At 58.2% G+C, this 15765-nt stretch overlaps 2 protein-coding genes across 3 annotated transcripts in view; one reads left to right on the forward strand and one right to left on the reverse strand.

Moving 5' to 3' along the window:
* Nucleotides 1–1095, reverse strand: part of PTGDR (prostaglandin D2 receptor) — a 4878-nt gene extending 3783 nt beyond the window's left edge. The window contains exon 1 of the mRNA XM_041458527.1: nucleotides 76–1095. Within this exon, the coding sequence (XP_041314461.1) occupies nucleotides 76–891 (816 nt within the window). The 5' untranslated portion in view covers nucleotides 892–1095. The remainder of the gene's footprint in view (nucleotides 1–75) is intronic.
* An 11983-nt stretch (nucleotides 1096–13078) lies between these two features.
* The window catches only part of NID2 (nidogen 2), a 16752-nt gene continuing 14065 nt past the window's right edge, over nucleotides 13079–15765 (forward strand). For both annotated transcript variants that reach the window (XM_041458481.1, XM_041458482.1), the window contains exons 1-2: nucleotides 13079–13328; nucleotides 14034–14342. In XM_041458481.1, coding sequence (XP_041314415.1) covers nucleotides 13140–13328; nucleotides 14034–14342 — 498 coding nt within the window. In that variant the 5' untranslated portion in view covers nucleotides 13079–13139. The remainder of the gene's footprint in view (nucleotides 13329–14033; nucleotides 14343–15765) is intronic.

Below are 15765 nucleotides of genomic sequence, written 5' to 3' on the forward strand. Positions count from 1 at the left end.
CCCCCCACTCCCAGGGGACAGGGCGATTTTCCCGAAGAACCCGGGCGGCAGGGGGGACACGCCGGGATTACTCACGATGAGCGGCAGCGAGCAGACGGTGAAGAGGACGGTCATGAGCCCCAGCAGGACGAGGTGGTCGAGCTCCTCCATGCGCGGGGCGGCGGCGGGGGGCGTCCCGCGGCGGGGCTGCCTGCGGGCCATGCCGTACAGCTGCCGCATGCTGCTCACGTTGCACGCCACGATGGCCAACACCAGCAAGCCCATCAGGCTGGCGTAGAGCACGGGGAAGCCCAGCTGGCCCGGGCCACCCCCGGCCATGCGGATGAAGCACCAGGTGCCCGGGCAGTACTGCATGGGAGCGCCGAAACCCAGCAGGGGCAGCGCGCAGAAAAGCGCGCACAGCCCCGCGGCCGCCGGCCCCAGCGCGGCGCCCAGGCGGCGGGTCAGGTGCCGCCGGTAGAAATAGGGGTGGCCCAAGGAAAGCCAGCACTCCAGAGCCATGGCCAGCAGCAGCAGCGTGGGGGCCAGCCCGAAGAAAGCCATGAGGAAGGCGAAGAGCTGGCACAGCACCCCCGGCTGCTCCTCGCCGCGGCCGCCCGGCCCCAGCTCGCTGAGGCTGCGGTTGTAGGCGTAGGCTGCCAGCACCATGGGGCTGATCAGGCACTTGCCCAGCAGGTCGGTGACCGCCAGCGCCGTGACCAGCACGTAGAACGCCGACACCCGCGGAGGGCGGCCCCCGGGCGAGCGGGAGCGCCGGCGGTGCTGGCCCAGCAGCAGCAGCGCCAGCACGTTCCCCAAAAGGCCGGCGGCGAACAGCACCGAGCTGGGCACGGCCGACTGGCCGCTCTCGATGTAGCGGCTGCTGCGGCAGCGGTAACCCTCGGCCTCCATGGGAAGCGCCGCGCCGGGATGGGCGGCGAGGGATGCCCCGCTCCGCCTCGGGCTGCGGTAAATGTCCCCTCGCACCGGGATGGGAAAGAGTCCCGCAGCGCACGGCGGGGGGTGTGGTGGATGCGGTGGGATGGATGTCCCGCAGCGGGATGCGATGGGATGGATGGATCGCACCGGGACGCGATGGGATGGACGGATCGCACCGCGCCGCCGCTGCCGGTGGCGACTGTCCCGGCGGGGCTGGCGGCCCCCGCCGCGGAGAGAGGGAGGCAGGAGGAGGAGGAGGAGGAGGAGGAGGAGGAGGAGGAGGTGCAGTGTAACCGGGCACGGCCCCCGGGACAGCCCCTTCTCGCCGCCCGGCCCGCCCCGGCCGGCGGAGCTCGGCTGCGGGGGCTGCGCTGCTCCCCCGGGAGAACCGGGGCTCCCGGCAAGAGGGAGGGGAAGGGGCCGGGGGTGAGTGCCGGGGGTGAGGGGCTCTGGGAGGAGGCACTGGAGGGGAGGGAGCTGGAGCTGAGCCCCTCAGGGGTGGGGGTGCCGGAAAGGGGACAGGGCTGAGCCCGGGGGGTTGCGGGTGCGGGACTGGGTCCAAGCACGGTGCGGGGACCGAGCCCCTGCAGGGGTGACAGGGCTGGGGACAGGGCTGAGCCCCCGGGGCGACAGGGCAGGCGGCTGGGGCTGATTCCCTGGGGGTGTCGCAGGACACAAGCCAACTGGACGCAGTGCAAAGTGTCCCTGCCCCGCGGCAGGAGGAACAGGATGATTTTCAGATCCCTTCCGACCCAAACAATTCTGGGATTCTAGGATATGATTCAAGCCGAGCGGGTGCCACATCCACCTGCAGCCCATCCCGCGGGTGTGCCGTGTGCTGCTGACCCCCAGCCCCTGGCAGCGCTCCTCTGTCCCAGCAGCAAACTCCGGGAGAAGCCCCCAGAGCTCCTTCCAGGAAAAGCAGCTCCGACGGCAGCACCACGGCTGCAAAACGCACACAGCGCCTTGCAGGATGCATGTGACGATGAATAAGCATGGAACCGTGCCTGTCTGCTTTCAGACCACTCTTTGCTGCTCTGGATGAGTGTACACGAAGCACAGGGAAGTATCAAGATGACAGCAGGGGCGGGAAAGGAGGTTTGTGGGGCAGGGCATCAGCGTGGCAGGTTTTAGTGGTGGGCTGTATTTCCTGTAGCTGGTGATTCCTCCAGCAGTGAGGGCAGGGACTGTTTGTGGTAGTGCAAGGGAAAGTCCCAGGTCCGGAAGAAATCAAGATAAAACTCAGCTCTCACCCACGGTTGGTGTTGAAGTGCTGCCCTCATTAGGGCTGAGCGTGAACCCAGAGGCTGCTTCCTGCCTGGGGCCCCGGGGGAAAGGAAATTCAGGCTGCCCTGGGAAGCAATCCGAATGATATCCTCCAAAATAGCTCCTGGAAAACACCCAGTGCCTTTACTGACCCCGCACTCTGCTCCCTGCACTGCTGCCGGCTCCCTGCAGGAATCCCAGCAGCAGGGAATGGGGGAAGGGAGATGTGGTGGGATCCCTCAGCTTTTCCCCAGGATGAGGATTGGGAAGGAGAGCCCAGCACCTCTGGAGAGCTGATTTAGCAGGAGCACGATGCCTGGCCTGACCCCTGGAGCAACTGGTGCCAGCTCTGCTGTGATGCTGCGAATGCCAGGGAGGAGGCGCAGGGTGCCTGGAGCAGCCTGGCAGTGCCCAAGGCCAGGCTGGACAGGGCTTGGAGCAGCCTGGGACAGTGGGAGGTGTCCCTGCCATGGCAGGGGGTGGAACTGGGTGGGCTTTGGGATCTCTTCCAGCCCAAACAATTCTGGGACCATCCCAGGGATGGGATCAGCCGTGACCCTGCACACTCCCACGTCTGCTCTGAAGGGGAAGAGGCTGAAGTTCTGGGCTGCTCCCCCACCATGGGAAAGTCCCTTCACAGCCACCAGAAGGCCAAGTTCAGTGGCAATCCAGCACTTGGCAAGAGGAGGAGGAAGAGCTGTGACAAAACCCAGCCCCTTCTGGAGGTGGTTGCAGCAGCAGTGGCTGGAAACCCCGAAGGACCAGGGGGTGCTGCTGCTCCTGACCTTGCACTGCTCCATGGCGAGAGCCTGGCATGGACCAGGGACTTTTTGGGACCACCAGGGCGTGGCTCTGATGCTCTGGGAGCAGGCACAGGAGGTACCACCCAGTGCAGGTGTGGCTGGGGGTGTCAGAGCAGGTGGGCAGGGGGTGATTCCAGCTGGTCTGGATTCCCTCCCTTGATGCTGAGCATGGCAGCCACAGTGCCTGCTGGAGCCCTGGATGATGAGAAATTTAGAAATTTAGAAATTTCTGTGCTGACAGGCTCTGACCCCCAAGGAAACACTGCATTGACCTGAGGCCATGGAGAAGCTTCCAAAATGGAATGACAGAACTGGGATTGTGGGTGTGGAGTTTGAATAAAAGTGTGTAAAATCCCAGGGTGGAAAACTCAGAGTTTAAGGGTTTAGAATATAACAATATATATAGTTGGAGATTTTAGGGCAGAGCCTTCTTCTTGCTCTCTTGAGGGTCTGTGCCTTTTAACACAGAAAGTCTAAAATTCTCAGTGTGCAGGGTTCCAACAAGTGCCCATCCTTCCCTGTGAGAGGGATGGATGCCTCGAGGCAGGCTCGGGCTGGGGTAGGTGTCCAGCCAGGAATGTGACCACAGACTCCTCTCCCTCCTCCATCTCCGCTGGGAGAGAGCGTGGCGTGGGCAGCCAGGTTGCATCAAATCCCCATTTAGCTCTTCCTTGCCTCTATTTGCATAAATTGCAGCTATTAGAGGAGGGAAAAATTATTTGGAGAAAGTCTCATCAGCGCGGATGACGAATCTGCCCCGTTCGTTCGTCACCCTTCCGACGTGACCCTCTTCTGGCTGGTCACATTCCTGCTGGAGAGGGGGAAGGGGAGGGTGGGGGAAAAACCGGAATAAAAACAACCCAAAACGGAAGAAAAAGCAGCCACAAAACCCAGAAACAAATGAGGAGCTGGAAAAACTTGAAGCATCCACAAGGAATTTTAGTTGTTTGGTTTTTTGGGTTTTGTTGGGTTTTGTTTTTTTTTCCCGAAAGTATTGCGGACTCCTTCCAGCTCCTCCTTGCCAGATTTTGGTGAGGAGCTCCTGCCCTGCTGCTGTGCCGGGTTTTTTCCAAGCCTGGCTTTTCCCAAGGAGCCACCGCTTCCCAGAGGAGCCGTGCCCTGCTCTTTGTCAGGAGCACGGCATTTCCATCCCGCAGCTCAGCGCTCCCTTTGGAAATGTTTGTCCTGGTGTCTGAAAACCCTAATTTAGAGCCCGTTAGCCGAGCAGGGTTTTGTAGGGCCGGGAACTGAGGCTCTGGCAGCTCCTGCTGGACATTCCCGGGCTGGGAGAGCCCTGCAGGGAAAAGCTTCTTCCTGCAGGGGAGCGCTGCATCCTCTGTGCCCGGAGCTTCCAGCCCCATCCCAGCCTCGCTCCCCTCCCCGGGACCTTCCCCAGCTCTGCTTCCCCCAGACTAAAGAGGATTCCAGCCTTTCCCTCTTTCCAGGCGGCGGCATTTGGGGATTTGGGGATTCACAGATCCACAGGAGGCGCTGCCCTTCCAAAAGGATGCGCTGAGAGCTTGGGGAGGCAGCCAGGGATGGGGTACAAGGAGGGGGAACCCCCACCTTGGGGACACCCCGGGGCACAAGGATGGGGAACCCCCACCTCGGGGACACCCTGGGGTTTTCATCCCTCAGAACAGTGGGGTTGGGGGTTTTTCTTTGGTTTGTTTGGGAGGTTTTTTGTTTGTTTGTTTGTTTGTTTGTTTGTTTTTGTTGTTGTTTTGGTGGTTTTTTTTTTTTTTTTGCTTTAGACTCCCAGCCTATACACAGCTTTTGCTTGCAAAATAGGCACTTCTGAGTCCTCAGCTGAAAACCTGTTTACAACCTGGGGGGGTTTTGGGGTTTTTTTTTGTTTTTTTCCTTCTTTGCTTTGGTTTTGGTTTGTTTGTGTTTTTTTTTTCTTTTTTTTTTCTTTTTTTTTTAATTGGGGTTTTTGTTTGTTTGTTTTTGGGGCTTTTTGGTAGGTTTTTTTGTTTGTTTGTTTAGGGTTTTTTTCTGTTTGTTTTTCTGTTTATTTGTTTGTTTGGGGTTTTTGTTTGTTTTTGTTGGAGTTTTTTTTGTTTGGGTTTTGGGTTTTTTGTTTGTTTGTTTGTTTGTTTGTTTTTTCCTGGGAAGCTGCACCGAGCACCTTAGCCACGCCCAAATCCCCCGATTTAATTTGACAAAAGCATCCAGGGCTCCTCCCCATCCTGACTGCCACAGCGTCGCCAGCAGAGGGGACTTTGGGAGCACAATCCCTCCTCTGGGGAGGCGACATCCCCGCCCCGAGCCAGCGCTGCAGCCCCGCAGACGGCAGCCAGCTGCGGGCTGCTCCCGGAGGGGGAGAAAACCCTGGGAAATTGGGAATTGTGCCCTGGAGGGCTCCGGGGGCTGCCAGCATCGCATCTCATCCCATCCCATCCCATGGATCTCATCCCATCCCATCCAGGAGCAGGAACGCGAGGGAGGGAGAGCAGCGGGGGCTGGGCAGGAAGGGAGATGGAGCAACGCTGCCCCGTGGTTGCACAAGGGCTCGTCCTGGCCCCGGGATGAGTGGAAAGAAGAAGGAAAGTGGTTTTTTGGGCTCTGTGGCGTTTCCAGAACAAGCCAGGGAGAGTCACGGGGAGGGGTCCGGGAAAGGCAGGGAGGGACGGGAGGGGGTCTGGAAGTCGGGAGGGAGAGGAGGGAGGGATCAGCCCTGGGATGGGGAGAAAGAGGAGGAAAGGAAAAAGAAAAAAGGGGGAGGGAAAAGAAAGGAAAGGGGAAAGGAAAAATAAATGGAAAAAGGGGGAAGGAAAGAAGAGGAAAGGAAAAGGGGGAAGGATGGAAAGGAAAGAGGAGAGGAGAGGAAAAAGAAAAGGAAAAGAGGAAAGGAAATGGAAAGGAAAGGAAAGGAAAGGAAAGGAAAGGAAAGGAAAGGAAAGGAAATTACAAAGGAGAGAAAAGGAAATTACAAAGGGGAGAAAAGGAAAAAAGGGGGAAGGGGAGGAAAGGAAACAGGAGAGGAGAGGAAAAGAAAAAGTAAAGGAAAAAGAGGGAAGGAAAGGAGAAGAAATGATAAAGGAGAGAAAAGGAAAAAGGGGAAAGGAAAGGTGAGGAAAGGAAAAAGGGGAAAGGAAGGAAAGCAAACAGGAGAGGAGTGGAAAAAGAAAAGAGAAAAGGGGTAAGGAAAGGAGATGAAAGGAAAAAGGGCTAAGGAAAGGAAAAAGGAGAGGAGAGGGGGAAAAAAGGAAAAAGGGGTAAGGAAGGGAAGGAAATGAGAGGAAAGAAAAGAGGAGAGGAAAAAGAAAAGGAAAAAAATAGGATGGGATGATTCTTAAGGTCCCTTCCAACCCAAATCCATCCTTTCCTTCCCTCCATCCTTTTTCCCCCTCCATCTCTTTTCCTTCCTTCATGAGCAGCCCGTACCTCCTTGGGGAGAGAAAAAAAAATCCTCCCAAACTATTTGAATTTCAGTTTAAGGGGAGAAGAATCCTGAACTAAAAAAGAAAATAAGATCTCAGGAAACATAATAATTAAATCCAAGCGGGCTGGCTGATTGCTTTAGGCATGGAAAGGTTGTGAACCCCACACATGGGAAGATTTCCACCCCTCTGGATGTCCGTGTGTCCGCGGAGCTGCCCTGGGGAAGCACAGCCTGTCCCGAGGAGCAGGCAGCTCCCAAATGTGCTGCCCATGTGTGCCGCGATTTCCCATTGAATTCCCAGCTACCCCGAGCCCTCTGTCCCCATTTAGCCGGATCGCTCAGCCCTAAAATCCCTTTTAGCCTGAAACGCCGCCGGCGCTTCACCCGTCTTCAATTTAAAGAACAAATTCAATTTTAAAGAACAAATCCTGGCCGGCCCGCTGACCTCGGCGCTGCTGGCCGCTGGATTTTGGGGACAAGGGATGCAGGGGACACGTGTCGGGGGGGAATAACCTCTTCACCCGGCCCCGAGAGGCTCCGAGGGACAAAAGCTGGCAGGGAGATGGAGATGGAGAAATGCGGCTGGGGGAGGATCGGCTGCGAGGAGCTGTCAGGGGCACACAAAGGCAGGAAGCAGATAAATGAGGGAACGAGGCTAATTGCTGGGATTAGTCACCCCCGAGCCCTCCGGGCTGCAGGGGTCAGGGCTGGAGGCCCCGGGAGGTCAGGAGAGGAGAGATGAGCTGGAAAGAGGTTTTTTGGATTTGTTAGGGCTGAATGTCAGCTCTGATGGTGCTCCCAGGGCAAGCTGTGGGATCCCAGTTTATCCAGGAGAAGGTGTCCCTGCCCATGAAACGAGATGGGATTTAAGGTCCTTTCCAACCCAAACCACTCTGGAATTCCCTGTTCGCTTCCAGCTGGGGAGAAGCTGGCCAGATTCCAGGGGCACCTAATCCATGCAACAAATAAAGCCCAATCCTGCAGCAAGCTCTTCATTCTGGGTATAAACACTCGAGGAAAGGTCTCAATGTTGCAGCAGCTCAGCCCAGCACGTGTTGGGGTCAGAGCCCTGGCATGGGGCAGGATCAGACCTGGGGTGGGAGGGGGTTAAGTTGGATATCAGGAAAATTTTCTTCCCCCAGAGGGTGCCCAGGCTTCCCAAGGAATAGTGACATTCCCGAGGCTGCCAGAGCTCCAGGAGCTGCCAGGGATGCCCAGGCTGGGATTGCTGGGGAGTATGTGCAGGGCCAGGAATTGAACTCCATGATCTTTGTGGGTCCCTTCTAGCTCAGGAAATTCTGTGATTCTGTTCTGGTTGTGCGCTCTGGAGAGTGATGGGGACAGGCAAAGTGTGTGTGCTTTGTGCTGCAGGGACAAACATGAGACTCCCTGAAAAGGCCACTGATTTTCTCTCTGCTCTGAACCCTGATTCTCTCTCTGCTCTGAACACTGATTTTTCTCTCTGCTCTCAGCCCTGATTCTCTCTCTGCTCTGAGCCCTGATTCTCTCTCTGCTCTGAACCCTGATTTTCTCTCTGCTCTGAGCCCTGATTTTCTCTCTGCTCTCAGCCCTGATTTTCTCTCTGCTCTGAGCTCGCTCCCTCCTGACCATGCCCCAGCACAAACCCATCCGGGCTGCTCTCCCTGCAGATGCAATCCCCTCTGCCAGGGAATTTGCTGGAGCCTGGACCAAATAAGGAACTCCTGGGTAATTTTGGGGAGCAGGAACCAGTCAGAGTCAGGCAGGGCTGGGAGCTCCCTGCGAGCTCTGTGCCGGGGGCTCGCAGGGCTCCTCACGCTCATCCGGCAGCTGCTGGAGCAAAAACAGCTTTGCAGCAATATTTAGAGAGAGGAAGGAAGGAAGGAAGAAAGGAGAGCCCCAGAGATTTAGAAAAAAAACCCCTTTTCTTTACCTTTATGTCTTAAAATACATTGTAAAACCTGGAGTGTTTCTGTGGGCTGGGGCTCAGATGGCTCAAAGCTTTTCCACGTTTTTCCATCCTGTGAGTCTTTGGCTCCTCGGGGTGCTGGGAGCTCTGAGCTCCACTTTGCAGCTGGGAGGATTCAGCAGCTTAATCCTGGAATCCCAGAATGGTCTGGGTTGGAAGGGACCTTAAACCTCACCCCATTCCAGCCCCTGTTACGGGCAGGGACAGCTTCCACTAGACCTGGTCATTCCAAGCCTCATCCAACTTGGTTTTCCTCCTCTCCATGCACTGAAACCTTTCCCCACATTTCTGCTCCAGCCAAGTTGCCAAGAAACCCTCTTTTTATAAAAATCTTGTTCTTCCATGGTGTTCTAGACCTCGTAATTCCAACTCTCCATAAGGAAAACCTCTCTCCCACAACACCTGTGATGCCCTGAGCAGAAAGATCCCTGCTGGGTCACAGCTGGAGGGTGGGAAGTCACCTGCAGCATGGGTGGCTGTCCTTGAGCAAATCCTGGATCTTTTGAGAAGTAAATCCACCCCTGCATCCTTTAGGAAGTGAATCCATCCCTGGATCCTTTGGGAGGTGAATCCACCCCTGGATCCACTGGGAAGTGAATTCATCCCTGGATCCTTTGGGAGGTGAATCCATCCCTGGATCCTTTGGGAAGTGGGTCCATCCCTGGATCCTTTGGGAATTGTGTCCCTGCAGCAGGCCAGGGCGAGGAGCTGCTGAGTCACGAGGCGAGGCTGAGTCAAGGAATTGAGAGGAAAATTAATGAGAATTGTTCCCAAAAATGGAGATGTGGAGAGCTGGGTGCTGTGCTGGGGGGGACCTGCCCTGTGTCAGCTCCCTCAGGATGCTCCCAGGAAAGGAAACAGCCCCAGGGAAGGCAGGGAGATGGAGAAATCCCTCAGGGTGGCCTGAAGGGATGCAGAGCCACCCCAGAGGAGGGGCACAGCCACCCAGAGCGTCCCCCTGTGTCCCTGGCACAGCTCAGAGCTTGTTCCTGCTGCTGGAAGCACCAGATGGGAGTTCTCAGGTGGCTCCTGAGGTTGGGCTCAAACCCAGGGCTGTGCCCACCTGCCTGGGCCAGGGGGCTGCTGAGGGGTCTGGTTTTATTCTGCCTGGTTTTTCAGAGCCTCAGAAATGCTGCTGTCACATTTGGCTGGTATTATCCAGCTGATTCCAGTTTTTAAGGATGGAGGAATTTTCTTTTTATCATTCCATGAAAGGGGGGGAGCAACCAAGTGGGGGTCGGGCTCTGTTCCCAGGGAACAGGGACAGGAAAGAGGAAACAGCTTCAAATTATGCCAGGGGAGGTTTAGACTGGATGTTAGGAAAAATTTCTTCACAAAAAAATGGTTGTCCAGACCAGGCACAGCTGCCCAGGGCAGTGGTGGATTCACCATCCTGCAGGGATTTCAAAGCTGTGTGGATGTGGCACTTGGGGACAGGGTCAGTGGTGGCCTTGGCAGTGCTGGGGGAAGGTTGGACTGGATGATATTAGAGGGCTTTTCCAACCTAAACCCCAGGGGACCCCAGAGACTTCTCTTTTTCTTAGGACATGAGGCCAAACCCCTTTTAGGTGCTGCCCAGGGCTGTCTCTGAGAGAGCCTTTCCTGCAGGAAGCACAGGGATGCTCAAGGCACGGGCTCCTGGCCCTTCCTGCCAAATCCCCTGGCCTTGAGCAGGGCTGCCTTCCCATATCCAGGGGGGAGAAATGCTCCAAGGGCTTTATTGCAGTGACCCACTAACCCAGCTGGCAACGGGACACTGCTGGCCGAGGCTGAATCCCTGCTCTTATCCCAGCCCTGCTTCCCTGCAAACATCCCAAAGCAGCGAGCATCCTGTGAGCCCCTGGTGCGTGCTGCAGCCCCCAGCCCCTCTCCCATGGCCGGGAATGCCGCTTCCTTTCCTGGCTGCCCCGGGAGAGGTGAGCGTTTCCTGCTGCTGCCCTTATCTCTGCCGGCTGCAGGGGCTCAGCAATTCCAGCGCTGCCAGGCTCCGGGGAGAGGCTGCAGGGATTTCCTGCCTCGGCAGCCTCTGAGCCAGGGATTCCTCTGCTTTTCCAGCCCAGGGGAAGGTGAGCCTTCGGCAGGACAGGGAAGTGCCGGCCTCCCCCGGCAGCCACATCTGGCAGGAGTGTGAGCAGTGGCTTGTCCTGGATTTCCCAGTTTAGCACAGGGAGTTGGGAGTGCCTGCTGGGTGGGGACAGATCCACCCTCAGCCCCATCCCAGATCTCCCCCATTTCCATAATGTCAGCACATCTGTTTCTGCCCAAAATGCCCCCCAGGAAACGGCTCTGGATTGTTTTTATGCCCAGGCTGAGAGGAGGGATGGACCCTGCAGCCAGAGGCTCTGCTGAGGCACATGGAAGTGATTACAGGGTCCCTGTGCCACCTCCCTTCCCAGCACAGGGTGTGGGCCAGCACAGCCTGTCCCTGTCCCCATCCATATCCTGTCCCCAGCCTCATCCTTGTCCCCATTCCCATCTTCATCTTCATCCCCAGCCCCATCCTCATCCCTATCCCTATCCCCAATCCTATCTACATCCCAAAATCTATTCCTATTCCTGTGCCCATCCTTGTTCCTTTCCTCACCTTCCTCTTCATTTTCTATTGCCCATCCTCATCCTTGTCCCATCCTCATCCATATCCCCATCCCCATCCTTGTCTCCATCTTTATCCCTGGTCTCCTATACCCATCCCTGTTCCTGTCCCCATCCCTGTCTCTCCCTGTCCCATTCCCATCTCCCCATCCTCATCTCTGACCCCATTCACACCATAGTCCCCATCCTTATCCTCATCCCATTTCTTGTCTCCATCCTCTTCCTCATCCCTCATCACTCCAATCCCTGTTCCCATCCCCTCTAAGGCTCCCAGCTTCTCCCAAAGCCACAGGGATTCCCCTGCCAGCAGGATTCTGCTCCCAAGGACAGGACAGATCCCAGCTCTTCCCAGCTGCCATTTTTTAACTGATTGGTGCCATCCTGGCTCCGAGAGTTGGAAAAATTCACTTTTTAGCATCCTAAAGGCTGCAGGAAGCCTGGCAGCTCCTCCTTCCCTGTCCAGAGGATTCTCAGGGCCCGTGGTTTGGATTTTTAACAGCCCTCAAAGATCTCATGGAGCAGCAAGGCTCTCCTCCCTTTCCCTCCCTCACTTCCTGCCCCCTCTGCCCATTGCCACCTCCGAGGTGCCACCAAATGCCACCATTCCCCACGGGAGTGACATCCCAGCTGGGATCTCACCAGGCAGAGGAGCTGCTGGCCCCCTGCAGCTCCCAATTTCCCTGGAGAGCCGTGGAGGTGTTTGAGCTTCAAAGAAAAGCCACACTTTGGCACGGGAAGCTCCTCAAAGGCTGCGGATCATGTCCAGCTGGCCTGGACCCCGCTCAAAGTCCTAATGGTTTTCCATGGCCAGGCAAATGACTCCTTCCAGGGGCTGGAGCCAGCCAGCTGCCTGCAGCCAAGGGGCAGCGGCTTCTCCAGATGTGGCCCCAGCAGTGACATCCCTGGAACAGCCAGACTTCAATCCCAGCACCAGTGGGAGCTGCTTCCCAGGGTGAGCAGGATGCAGTGGATTGCACTCAGCTAGGATGGAGGGGACAGGGCCCACAGTGACAAATCCCTGTCACTGCAATAGACGGGGTGGAGGGTGTCCAGCTGCTTCCCGTGTGAGGATTCCTGTCGGGAATGCCGTGAACGTGTCCCTGATTTATTTCCCTCGACAGCCTACGGGGGTTTGACACTTCCCTCCTTGTTATCTGGCATTCCTCGGGCATGGCTGTGCCTTGGGACAGATGCAGTCTCCAGGCCAGGGAGGGGAAAAACGCTCCAAGAAGCTGGAGCAGAGTTTTTTGGCTGCTCCCAACCCGGATTTCCAGGAGCACTCATGGAGTGCAGCTGTCGGGATTTGAGCTCTTCCTGCCCTCCGCCGCTGTGGGTGCTCCCACCCCGACCCAAAGGCAGGGAATTCTCCTAGATCCATCGAGATGGAGATGATGGATGAAGGGACAGAGGAAGGATAAACAGCACTGACCCTGCGTGCGTGGGGGGCCGCTGGCCGACCGCCTGCCAGCTGAGCTGCACCACAGATTTTGGCCGGGGGCTGCCCGTGTCCTCCCCCCGCGGCTCCCCGAGGGATGAGGAGTCACGTTTCTTCCCGGCTCAAGGGATCAGGATCCGAGCGGGGAGCGGGGAGCGGCCGGAGCCTCCCGCCCATGCCGCGACCCCGGCCCCGACCCCGGCTGGACGCGGGCCCGGCCCCGGGGACGTTGAAACGAGCGGGGGGGACGGGGGGCTCCAGGAGGGGATCCCACGCTTCTTTCCGGGATGCCGGTACCGGGGAACGGGGGGTTCCAAGAGGGGATCCTACCCTAATTCCCGGGATGCCGGTACCGGGGGGATAGGGGTTCCAAGAGGGGATCCTACCCTAATTCCCGGGATGCCGGTACCGGGGGGATAGGGAGCTCCAAGAGGGGATCCCACGCTCCTTCCCGGGATGCCCCTACCGGGGGACGGGGGGCTCCAAGAGGGGATCCCACTCCTTCCCGGGATGCCCCTTCGGGACACCGCCGCTCCGGTACCCCGCTCCCCCCGGGGTGCCGGTACCGGGAGGGGCGGTGGGGGCCTCAACCCTGGACGGATTTTGGGTGAGATCTGATTGGCTCAGGACGGGGACGGCCGCAGCTTGGCCACGCCCCTCGGGCTGCTCCCCGTGCCGTCCCGCCCCGCGGGGCCGGGGTCGCCCCGTCCGGCTCGGCTCAGCTCCGCTCCGCTCGGCTCGGCTCCGCTCCGCTCGGCACCGTCGGGGGCTCCCGTGGCCGCTGTGGGGATGCGGGCGCTGGCGGCGCTGCTGGCGGCCGTGCTGGCGGTGGGGGCAGCCCTGCCCCGCCCGGGGCTGCTCCCGCACGGCCCGGCCCGCGGCGATGCCCGGCTCCGGCCCGGGGACGACGAGAGCTCTCCCGGGCTGCTGCTCCGCCGCGCCCTGCGCCTCTACGGCCGCGCCGCCCGCCGCCTCTTCGTGAGTGCCGCTGGCCCCGCTCCCTTCTCCTTCCCTGCCCTCCTTCCCCGCGGCCGCTCTCACTCCCGACCCCGCTTCTTCCTCTCCATCATCTGCCTCTGTCCCTCCGTCTTCACTCCGTTCATCTCTCCACCCTCTGTCCCTCCCTCCTTCCAACCCTGTCTCTCTCCATCTTCCCACTCTGCTTCCCTCCATCCCTCTGTCCCACCATCCCTCCTTTCCTCTGGCTTTTCACCCCTCCATCTTTCCGTCCTTCCTCCCACTCAGCCCCTTCCTCCCCTGCCTTCACATCCCCTCCTCCTCCTCCTGCCCGCCCCTGCCCCTCCATGTGCACCTTCGCTGTCTCACCGCACGTGTTTTCCCCGTCCATCCATCCATCCATCCATCCATCCATCCATCCATCCATCCATCATTTCCCCCTTCCCGCGGTCTCCTGCCCGCTGTCTCGGGAGGAACAAGAGGGCTTTCTCCTCCGCTTTCTCCCCCGCAGCTGTTCCCCCGCAGCAGCGGCTGCAGCTGGGACGGCCCCCGAGCCGCAGCTCCCTGGGGGATGGAGAAGCCCGAGGTCTTTGTTTTCTGCCCGGCCGGATGGGGCCACGCGGCCTCAGGGCTCTCACTGCACCGGGGAGGGGGGCACAGGGCCAGGGGACCAGCAGTGGTGGCACCTCTGCAGCTCCTGAGCGCCCTGCACCGCTCTCCCCGCAGGTGGGGACCAACGGGGTCATCTCCACCCAGGATTTCCCCAGGGAGACCCAGTACGTGGATGACGATTTCCCCACAGACTTCCCCGTCATCGCCCCCTTCCTGGCCGACCTGGACACCTCCGGGGACAGAGGGAACATCTACTACCGGCAGGATGACTCCAGGGACGTGCTGGAGCAGGCTGTGCGATACATCCAGGCCGGCTTTCCCCGCTCTGCTGGCGCCTTCGTGCCCACCAATGCCTTCATTGCCACCTGGGAGGAGGTGGGAGCCTACCAGGAGCTCTCCCAGGACACCGAGCCCTCCACGAAGGTGAGGCCAAGGGGCTGAGCTTGGTGCCCATCCTACATGTCACAGGAGGATGAGTTTTTCTTGTGTACCCAGAATGCTGGGTCTTCTTTCTGAGCAGCTGGATGGTGGCTCCATCCATCCATAATTGGAGCTTTCCCCCTCTGCTCAGAGCTTGGCAGTGGTGGGGCTGTCGGCCACAAGAGGTTTAGAGGTTGCCTTCATAGCTGGAGGTGCTTGAACAAGGACATGGAGTGACAGGACAAGGGAGAATGGCTTCACATTGCTTGGATCAGGTGTTAGGAAGAAATTCTTGGCTGTGAGGGAGGTGAGGCCCTGGCCCAGGGTGCCCAGAGCAGCTGTGGCTGCCCCTGGATCCCTGGCAGAGTGCCCAAGGCCAGGTTGGACAGGGCTTGGAGCAGCCTGGGATAGTGGAAAGTGTCCCTGCCATGGCAGGGGTGGAATGGGATGAGTTTTAAGATCCCTCAAACCATTCCATGATTCTGATTCTTTTCAGACAAAGCTTTCCAGTGCTGGTAGCTCTGGCTTTGCAGGGCAGAGGGTGGCTGGGGGCAGCTGGGGAGGCCCTGGTTTAGGTCACCCATTGTGCTCCTGACCTTTCCTGGTGGCTCGGGGCCGCTCCTTCCTCCTGCCCCTGTGCTGATGGCGCTGCTGGTGAGCAACCAGCTCTGGAATTTCCACCGTGGGCTGATTTTGTGCCTGGAAAACAAGCTCAAAGGTGGTCTGCCAGCTCGGGGGGTGACCCGTGCTCTCCTCCCACGGGGCTGATAAGGCTCCTGCGTGGGTGGATGTCCATGAGCTGTCACATCAGGCTGATGACGTGCTGAGGAGGTGACAGTGACGCCCCGCCAGCTGCACAGACTCCCAACAGCTGAAAAGGATGAGCTGCACGAGGAAAACTCCAGTGGTGGACACCCAGAGCTGGGTGATGGGTGATGGGCTGTCCCCCAAAGCCCAGCAGCAGCCACCAGGTCCCCAAGGAGCAGCAGGAGCCATCCCCCCGCTCCGGGGCCCTTCGGTAGCGCCTTTCCCAGAGGGAAGCCAAGCAAGGCAAGGAGCTGAGGTTTGGAAGGAGACAAGGCACATTTTTTCCTCTCATTTAAAAGTTGGGAAAACAGCTGAAGAGATGCCATCAGGGGCCTCACAGCGACCTCGTGGCCATCGAGAACGCAGCCTCCTCTTCTTTTCTCTTCCTCGTTGTGTTTTTTTGGTTTTTTTTCCCCCTCTGAGAAGTTTGGATCAGGCTTTAAAATGAAACTGGTCTTGTTAGGAAACGAGGAGCTCCAGGGAAAGCTCCTGAAAGGCAGCTTATGCCTGTGCTTTGCTGAGCTCCCCCTTCGCCAAAACTGCTAAAAATCTCCCCAAACACCACTTTTTTTTTTTTTTTTTCTTTTTTTTTTTTTTTTTTTTTTTTTTTTTTCTCTTT

This window comes from Pyrgilauda ruficollis, unplaced genomic scaffold, assembly GCF_017590135.1.
Source record: "Pyrgilauda ruficollis isolate IOZ18807 unplaced genomic scaffold, ASM1759013v1 scaffold129, whole genome shotgun sequence".
Lineage (NCBI taxonomy): Eukaryota > Metazoa > Chordata > Aves > Passeriformes > Passeridae > Pyrgilauda > Pyrgilauda ruficollis.